Below are 10,347 nucleotides of genomic sequence, written 5' to 3' on the forward strand. Positions count from 1 at the left end.
AGGTGGAATCTCCATGTACACCTCTTCTTCAAGGTCTCCATGCAAAAACGCATTCTTGCCGTCCATTTGGAACAAGGGTCATTCATGGTTAACAGCTATAGACATTAGAACACGAACAATATTCATTTTTACAACCGAAACAAAAGTCTCCTTGTAGTCCACACCATAGGTTTGCGTGTAACCTTTTGCAATTAACCACGCCTTATGACGCTCAATGGTGCCATCATTCTTATATTTGATCTTATAGATCCATCAACACCCTACAAGTCGTTTTCCTTCATGTAAGGGAACTACATCCCAGATATGGTTTTTATTGAGAGCATCGAGTTCGGATGCATTCCTCACAGCATTGGGAGATTGAAGAGCGTACAACAAATAGAGATTTTCAGCAATTGTATCACTGGAGAATTACCAAAGAGTCTTTGTGACCTAACATCCCTGGTTAATTTCGATGCTTCTCAGAACAATCTCACAGGGAGATTGCCCAACAATTTCGCTGCTTTGCATTTGTTTTCCCTTGGTCTCAATGGCAACCATTTGGAAGGCCAAATTCCGGAGATTATCGCCTTCAATCCCAATCTTGCAAAACTCAAGCTTTTCAACAACAGCTTTTCCGGTAGCTTACCCAGAGATTTAGGCTCGCATTCCAATCTAGAGGTAATCGATGTTTCAGATAATGGTTTCTCCGGTTATTTCCCCCCATATCTCTGCAACGCAAGCAAGCTCCAACATCTGGTGGCTTTTAATAACGCATTTTCTGGAGAACTAGCTGGTTATTACGGCGACTGCAATAGTCTTGCGTATGTGAGAATCTTCAACAACGAGTTATCTGGAGAAGTGCCTCTTCGATTTTGGAGTCTCCCTCGGCTTTATTTGCTAGAAATGGCTAACAATAGATTCCAAGTCTCGATAACTCCTGCAATCTTTGGTGCTCGAAACCTCACAAAATTGTTGATATCCGGTAACAAGTTTAATGGCAAACTTTCGGCCGAAATCTGTCTTCTCCAAGAGCTTGCCGTTGTTGACGTGAGTAGAAATCGTTTATCTGGGGAGCTCCCGCTATGCATAACGGCACTTTACAGATTGCAAAAACTGGACCTTCAACAGAACTACTTGTCGGGTGAGATCCCAAGCGATGTAAGCACCTGGAAAGAACTGACGAAGCTGAACCTCTCGGAAACATAATTTCCGGCGAGATCCCTAGCGGCCTTGGAAATTTGTCGGTGTTCACATTTCTGGACCTCTCCGAGAACCAATTCTCCGGAGGGATTCCGACAGAACTGGCGAACTTGAAGCTTCACAAGTTCAACCAAACTTCAGGTTTTGTTATTGGATTGATCTAGTTATGCTAACCTATGGATTAAGGTATCGGTATCGGATCGGTTGTGATCGATACTAATATATACTGATATGTATCGATAAAAGAAGGGGTGTTTTGAATTTTATCGATTTGGACCAATATCGTGAAAAAGATCCTGTCAATCCGGGCAGCATGCAGCTGTGTGTAGCACCTGAGATGAGGTGGGCGTATTGACCGCCTTACCCCTGCTCGGGCAAAGCGTTGGGCAGGGGGTAAGGCGGTAAATGCGCATCGCCTCATCTCAAGTGCTGCCCATGCAGCACTGCTGCCCGGATTGACAGGAGCCAATATCGTATCACTATTGAGATCACTTTATATCCGACAGGAGCCAATATCGTATCACTAATGAGATCACTTTATATTGATACTGTTAACTAAAACCTTAGTGCTAACCCAACTATCTAGGGATAAGTAGCGCTGGTGATTATTATGAGTAGATGACTAATCTTGTTACCCAAACCGGACCAGCCAGACCAGACCAATTAGTTTATCCAAGACCACAAATAATATCTGTTTTTCATGCATCAGAAACTTTTTCTGTAACACGTAAGTTGTAAATGCATTATAATTGTAGCTCTCATTATTGAATTTGTGTTCTACCCAAAAAAAAATTTATTGAATACGTAGAAAATGATCTAGATTAATCATGTGTTAAATTTTAATTTTAATTTAAATCATTCCCGGCCCTCATCACATGTAATTGTATACTTTTTTGTATGTATTTTTATGGAGTTTATATCAGCTCTCTATAGGAAAGTAACGGCCTTTCACATATGGTTTCGTGATAATACGTGTCATCATTAGACCATACGTGAAGCCTTTACATACACGTAGGTTATCGAAGTAGTCTGTAACATGTAGTGGTAAATGCAGTATAATTTAGATTGCAACAGAGTTACAGGGTTGGGCTGGGCCAGGTTTTTTAAAGCCCCAACTCAACTCTAAGTTCCCTTAGCTGGGCCCAGGCCCAGGCCCGTCCTGATCCTGACTCAATCACAAACAGACCACAATTTTTGGAGTCCCTCTATGGTTCTCAAGTTAAACTTAGATGCCTCTTTAATCAGAGGGAAAGGTGGACTTGGTTAAGTTTTAAGAAATCATCATCAAGGAAAGCCTATCCAATCAATTTCAGAGCTTCTTGTTTTCTCATCGACCATTCAAGGGGAAGCTTTAGAAATCAGAGCTGGTCTTTTACAAGGTATCTCAGTAATATCATGATGGAAACCGATACCCAATATCTCGCTCACGGTCTTGTGGTTCCGCTGGAGCTTACCACTATCATTGAAGATATCAAACACCAAGCAACTGTCCTCTTGTCTGGTTCTTTCCATTACATCTCCAGGGAGATTAACTGCATAGCTGACTCCCTGGTTAAGAGGTCGATGTATGTCCTATATGTGTCGGACTACCTGGCCCATATCCAATCCTTGGTTGTCTAATCTATGTAACTCAGATGGCTTGCGTTAAATTTACACGCCATAATACATGAGTTTCTTCTTATCAAAAATAAAAAGAGAAAATTACTTGGACACCCCCTGTACTATGGTTATTTTGCGTACGATTACCAACGTTTGAAACAATTACTTGACACCCCCCAAAACCTGACGGTGTTAGTCTACTGTTAGTGTTTAATTGGAAATGTCCATTTTACCCTTATCACCTATTCAATAGAAAACATCGAAATTAAACCTTAATTTAGTAATCCTATCTTACTAATTTTCTGTTTTTTGGACCAAATGTAGAATACGCCTACACCCATAAAGTGACGGAGAAATGTGATATCTATAGCTTTGGGGTTGTATTGATGGAACTGGTGACAGGAAAGAGGCTTAGTGACTCCTTTGGCGGCAAGAGCATTGACATGGTTAAGTGGGTAACTGATGCTGCAACAAATTCTCAAGAACCTAAAGGAGGCAGTAGTTCTAACAGTTGTGGTAACATGAATTTGCTTAACATTATTATAGATCCAAGAATGAAAGTTTCATCTCCTGATCATGAAGAGATCAACAAGGTCTTGAACGTGGCTCTTCTCTGTACTTCGGCTTATCCAAGGAACAGACCATCCATGAGGAGTGTGGTTGAGCTGCTTAAGGAGACTAGAGTTAGCAGTTTTCCTTTGAGGGCTCCTCACAGATGATGTTTGCTCATGCCAGTTGCAGCTTGGAATTTTATTTGGGACTTTTGTTATGTGAGTCCACAATAGGTCTTTTAAAACTTAAATAAATGTGGGTTATAAGTTTTTCTCCTTTTTAATGTTTGAAAAAAGTTTAGTGGATTAATATTGTCCCAAACAAATAGAGGTTTTTGGTTAGTGAAGATGTAAGAAGTTGGCCCAAACACCTGAAATAGGGTCCAAACAACTAAGAACCAAATCAAAACTGAACCAAGTCAATTCGGTTCTGATTTGGAAAATATGCTTCTATTCGGTTTTGGTTTCCACATGTTATATCTTGGATAGAAGTCAAACCAATTGACATCTGATCACTAATTATTAGGGATGGATAATTATTTTCTATTCGCTAAAATGGATCGCTATTGGCCTCTTTTGTTGTAGTGGGTCAAAGTTCTTTCCACCTAATGCCTCAAAGTTTTAAGTTAAACCCTTCAAAAAGGTCTATTTGGATTTGTAAAGCATTCTTTGGCGAATAATTTGTTTGGTCTCTTTTAGGATTGCAATTTGTTGAAACTACATTTGGTAGACTTTTAAGATGTCTTATTCACACAAGAAGATGATATTAATCAAGGTTATGAGGATTTTCTCTAATCAAATTCTAAGCAGAAACCTTAATGTGAATTCAAAAGTTATTCGGATTCAATGGAGGGTCTATAACAATAGGGTCCTTATCGCCCCCAGTACTGGGGGGTGTTGTGCGCATCGTGTGGCGCAGCACCATCCATGTGTGCACGGTGAGACCCATTATGCATACATGAGCAATGCTGCGCCGCACGATGCGCACAGCACCGCCCCCAGTTCTGGGGGCGATAATTTTCCATAACAACACAATGGAGTTTTCTTTCTTGCATTTGGCGACAAATGGTGATTAAGTGGACATTATTAGTGCTTCCTTATGGAGCTGTTATTGCTTTGGATTAAGTACACTTTACTGAAATAAGGGCAGGAGATCACCACACAAGCCACATGGGATGAAATCCCACGCCCAACCAATGAGAGTGCAAGAGAGGATGAGACACATTTCATTTATATGGACCGCATAGGCTTAGGGAGAAGAGAGAGTGTAACAGGCTGCATGACACCACTAGTGTGTGAGGATCATTTTCCCTTATATATTTATCCAAAAAAATTGGATATAGGATACAAATTCTGATTCCAATGATGATAAGAGTAGGAAGATCTTGCTTTAACAAAAGTCAAAGTCGGCGAAAAAGAAAAGAGAAAATTTTCCTTCCCTTCGTGGTAAAGGTTCATCACACCATTCTAGGGTTCAGAAACCCTTATAGGGTTTAATACATTTTCAAAAATATTCACCCACATGCATCCGAAGCCCCACAATTAATGGATCCATGGATCAAGGTAAACTTGGTCCAAAAATAAATTGTAATTTTACTCTTTTTTTCTCCTTTTATTCCTAGATTAGCATAGAGTAGAGCAACTTTACCATTAAAGCTGATGTAATAGAAGTAGGGTTGTAACCGGATCAGATTCGGCTCGGATAGTGCTATATCCGCATCCGCATCTGATTAGCTATCGGACGGATTTGGATAGTGCTAAACGGATACGGACACGAATACGGATCGGATATTTTATTCGTTTACATGTAAATATAGCTTTTCAGATAGTTATAGCCTATCCATATCCACATCCGTTTAGCTTTCGGACGGATTCGGATAGTGCTAAACGGATACGAACACGGATACGGAAACGGATTCCAGCTATTCATTTTCTCCCCTAAATAGATGTAGAGTGGGCTAGATATCGTTTTAGCTCAAACGACCTCGAATCCACAAGGTAAGGGATAAGGACGAAAAACGTCAAATTTCAATTGATTTCAAGATGAAGATTACAAACACTGAAGAGACTTTATATTTTAGGTCAAATACAATTCAAAACTCAAGAGTTGGCTTAAAATTCAAAATATTGTGCCAAAATTCAAATTTCAAACTTCGACGGACTTTTTTCACCTTCAAAATGCGTCCGGATGGCCAAAAAATGCATGCTACTCTCAATTGTAATTTAAACTCCTCGAGATCTTTGATTTGATATATGATTCAACCCATCTTGTTTAGTACCTCCAACCACTCTAGGTGGACTTTTGCTAGTCCAATCGGCTCAAATACTCTTCTTATATCTCCTCTACATCAAAAGCTGAAGAAATGATATAGAGAAGATGAAGATAGAATTGTACAAATTAAAGAGATTTGTAAAGACCTACCTAAGTTAAGACTTCTAAAAGAAGATGATTTTCTTATTACTCAAACAGATGCTTCAGATTATTACTGGGATCCAGTATTATTAGCCAGACCCAATGGACAAACAAATGAAGTTGTATGTAGATATTCTTTGGAAACTTTTAACCCTACACAACAAAAATGGTGTAGCTTTGAAAAAGTATGGGCAATCTTAAAGGCTTTAGAAAAATTTGATGTTTTTGTCATACAAAATAAGTTTCTAATTAGGACAGATTGTAAGTATTTTGTTGGTTTTAAAAGCAGAAAAGTAAAGAATAAAGTACAATACTGACAAACAAAATTACATAGATATATATATTTATGATCTTGAAAATGTTCCAAGAGAAAATAATTCTTTAGTCGATGCTCTCACAAGGGAATGGTAGAAGAAATAGTAGTGGAAGAAAATGAGGAGGAATAACTCTCCCCTCATTAGACCTATATAACCAGCCATTAAGTTTTTAGTTTATCTTTATAACTAAGTGATTTATATAGGAAACAATGGCAGAAAATCATTTCCAGCCAAAGCTTCCCAACCAGCCTTACACAGGAGGACCAGAGAGTAATCTAAATCCCGTAGAAATTGTATTTTAGGAAATCTGAATGTTGCATTAGCACGAATCCTAGAAAGAAATATTCCAGCTAGGAGGCATTTAGACGAGATCATGCATTACATAGAAGCACATTCTATTCAGAAATAATGAGCAAAGTAATGTAGGTGCATACATACATCATCTACAACAGGTCATACATGGCATGGCATGGCATGTATCCTAAATTTAAGAAAAATTAATGTAAGCATCCAAACAGAGGATGAGAACCCTCTAATAGATGCATTTGCATACATCATAAATCCATCAGATTTAGAAGTCATAAGAAGGCATCATATAGAAGAGGATACCAATGGCAAAACTATGTCAGGGCCTCTATTAGAACATTAATTTTCCATGCATGATAGAAGATCATGACATTAGTACATTTATAGATAAACACTTATTGGTTACATTTATAGCCTTTAAAAAATGGAGAAGAAAATTATGTAGGGAACTTAGAGTTGCATGATAGAATTCATTCAACAAATATAATTAGTAATAAGCTACCTGAAGAAATTAGAAAAATAATAAATCATAAAGCTAAAATTAATGAATGGGAGTTTGTAGATTCGGATACTAAAATGAAGGAAAATTATAGTATCATCAAGGACACTAATTTAATTGACCTTGATCGATATACGCTTCAATTGACCTTGGTCGGATCCAAGGAATTTAAGAGGTGATGAAAAAAAAATGTTCTATTTCAGCAAAGAGTATTGGCTCCGGTGGAGATCGCAAAGGATCCTAAGGATAACAAATAGGTTGGAACGTTCGCATCAACTTTTCAAGCATTGGCAGTTACTCGAAGAAAGCAAAAGAGTGATAGTCCAAACCCTGACTACACCAAAACAAAAGTAGAATCTTTCGAAGGACAATGCATACTTGGAAATGAATAAAGTAGTGTAGCCCAGCTGGACAGGCCAGTCTAGTCTTATCTGCTTTCTTTATAGAGGTCGGTTTGAGCCTTCACGAAAATCATACGGTCCAGAGTACATGGCATAATGGTCTTTCGACCGTTGTGAAAATGAAAGATTCTTCACGATTTTTCTTCTGTTTTACGGAAAGGAGGGTCGGTTTCTTCAGTTTTACGGAAAAGAGGGTCAGACTTAAAATAGTTTGAAGTCCGCCATTAGTCTATATAAGGGAGTCTTTGTTATGAAATAGGCATTGGATATTTGAGTTCTTGAAGCATTAAAATAGAAAGAGTGTGGAATCAGTTCTAAGAGCCATTATTGCCATCAATAAGATAGCTCTAAATGTTTGTTATCAGCTTTACCCTTTATTTTTTTTCTTTTGTTTTTTGAGTTTTCTGTTCGAATGATAATCTTTGGCCGAAGGTCTATTTCAAGGACGACACCTCCCATCGAAAGTCTAAGTACGATGTATGATCAATGATGCCTGAATAACTATTTATCTTCAATTCATTGTAAGTATTTGATTTTTTGTATTTAATGAAGATGTTATATCGTTTCTTAGACATTAGTGAGTAGTTTCAAAAGGCCAAAGGCTGTAGTAAAATTCCCTGATATGGGTATAATAATGTCTACAACTCCGAGTTAAGGATTGAACTCTAGAATATAAGTTTGCATCCATGACCTTACCTTCTTGACCTCTCATGTCAAATCACTATTTAGGACTAAAAGTAAGTCGTAGTTGGAAAGCATAGAAGTAGGCAGAAAGCAGAGTGGAATCATGCCGACGTGCATCCAAGGGTAAGTGACGATATGGCATGTATCATTAGAAGGTGGATAATAGATGTAAACATATAGCCTGAAGCAGTTTTTGAAAAAGGAATCTAAAAATCTAAAAGAAGCTAAGATCTAACGTGTATTATGTATTTATATTTGTTTCATATTCCTATAAGTAAATTGGGTGAAAGGATATCTAACGGCAACGGGCGTTCCATTGAGCAGGTTGGCGTAGAGGTGGAGCACACTGAGATTGGGAAGACAGCCGAAGGTTGAGGGGATTTCTCCGGTGAAATTGTTTTTAGAGAGGTCTAATGAGCGCAAGTTGGTGAAATGGGGGGGTTAAGTCGGGAAATTTTCCGACGAAAAAGTTAGGGGAGATTCAAGTGGTGAAGGTGAGAGAAAGCAGAAATTGAGAGAGAGGCAAGAGTCCCTCCGACATAGTTATCGGCCAGGGATAGGTACTCTAAGGTAGGAAACCGGTAGAAACTGGAGGGGAAGTCGCCGTAGAGATTGAAGCTGGAGAGGTCGATGGACACGACGACGAATGTGATTGGGTCGCAGACAATGCCGGTCAAAGAACATTGAACATTCGGGACGTGATGTCCATCCAAGGTCCAATCTTTGAGATGATCGAAGGAATCTCGAAGGTGGGAATTCTTGGTCGAGATTAGGATTTCGGCGTAGGAAGCAACCCAGCTCTCTGGTAAGAGAGAGAGACTGCTGAGCAACTGAGCAACAGTGTGAGGAAGAACAGGAAAATGGGCTGCCGGCGTTGCATCATCTCTAATTTTCTTTCAGAAATTTTAACCCTCTTTCACAGTCCGGATCCTCTCCAATGTCCCTCTCTTAATGCCACGTGTATATATCCATTCACGGAGAGTTCACTCTGTTTCCTTATTTCTTTATTTTTTTTTTCTTTTTTCCTCTCTCTTTCTTTTTTATAAGGATCCATTAAACGTGATTTGATTTCAAAATTCAAATAGGAATATAACCTTTTTTAAGTGGTATAATACGCTCTTCCCAACTATAAATAATGTTCCAACCGTTTAAAGCTTTAACTAAAAATCATTCAAGTTTAATTTGAAAGCTTTGACGAAACAGTTTAACATGGTTTGAACCTTTGAGGTATTATCGCATCACCCGATATCCCATGGTTTGAGGTATCAGTATCATATCGTTCGTATCGGAGCAATACGTAATGGTTTTGTCTGTGGCTGATCCCGATACTGTGCAGATATCATATTGGTGACAAGGTATGAACAAGGAGTAAAACAATCAAAAATCTTCTTTTAAAGGGAAATCAGGGGCAATTTTGTTCTATATGACTGATTGTTGTCAATATCGTAGCTGTATCGTATCAGTTTTGCAAGTGACCAATACCTGATCCGATACCGTTCACTAAAACTATGGGTACCGTAGGTCATCGATCCCGATCATTTTTATTTTTATTTTTAAAAGATTTTTACCCTTGTTTGTACCGGTCCACCAATACGAGATCAGCCAGAAATTGGTATTGATCTCCACTGATACTGATACTAATACGAATCGATCGATCCAAGACCAATTCTTCAAACCATGATCCCGATATTGTGCCATATCATATTGGTGAAATGGTACAAACAAAAGGTAAAATAGTGGAGAAAAAACCCCATATTTTATAGAAAATCAGGGGAAGACTTGTCCGATATTTCATATGACCAATTGGTGTCGATGTCATGCACTAAGAGAGAGATATTTGAGTTCATTAATCTTCCTTAAAAACTGGTAAAAATTGTCAATGAATGCCCAAATTGCCCCCACCCACCCAGACGAAACCGCTCTCCCTGATTCAATTCCTTATTACTTTTCTTCCTTCCCCAAGAGCCAGCCACAGCCCAATAAAAAGAAAAGAAGAGAGACAAAGGCACAGCTGCTTTCAGTTCATCTTCGTCTTCAACCGAAACAGAAACGTAGCTGCCAACCTCAACTCCCTTGGGGGGGTTAAAGTTCATATGAAACGGTTACTTCGTATTTGTCACCCGTTTACTTCAACTTCCCTTCACATCCCACGCTGCTTCTGATCACCTCTGACTCCAAGTCTCTGAGCATCCCCTGTTTTCCCGCTTTGCTTTTTCTCCTTTTTCTTAACCATGTTAAATTATAAAACCATACCACACCGGAAATTGCAGATTGGGAACTTGAGAGGATAAAACCATACCCATCACCCATCCCTCCCTCACTTCTCTTCCCATTTCCCGGCCAGTTTCCCCAGCCAGCCAACCATCCCCCGTTAAAACTTCAACAAAAACCACTAGAG

General features: G+C 38.9%; 1 protein-coding gene across 1 annotated transcript; it reads left to right on the top strand.

Annotated features, from left to right (window-relative positions):
* The first annotated feature begins 303 nt into the window (after positions 1 to 303).
* LOC122658977 (LRR receptor-like serine/threonine-protein kinase HSL2) lies at positions 304 to 1,200 on the top strand. Its single transcript, XM_043854146.1, has one exon. It carries the CDS (start codon positions 304 to 306, stop codon positions 1,183 to 1,185), a length of 882 nt encoding a protein of 293 aa, XP_043710081.1. The 3' UTR covers positions 1,186 to 1,200.
* The last annotated feature ends 9,147 nt before the right edge of the window (positions 1,201 to 10,347 follow it).

Source organism: Telopea speciosissima, chromosome 4 (genome assembly GCF_018873765.1).
Source record: "Telopea speciosissima isolate NSW1024214 ecotype Mountain lineage chromosome 4, Tspe_v1, whole genome shotgun sequence".
NCBI classification, from domain to species: Eukaryota; Viridiplantae; Streptophyta; class Magnoliopsida; order Proteales; family Proteaceae; genus Telopea; species Telopea speciosissima.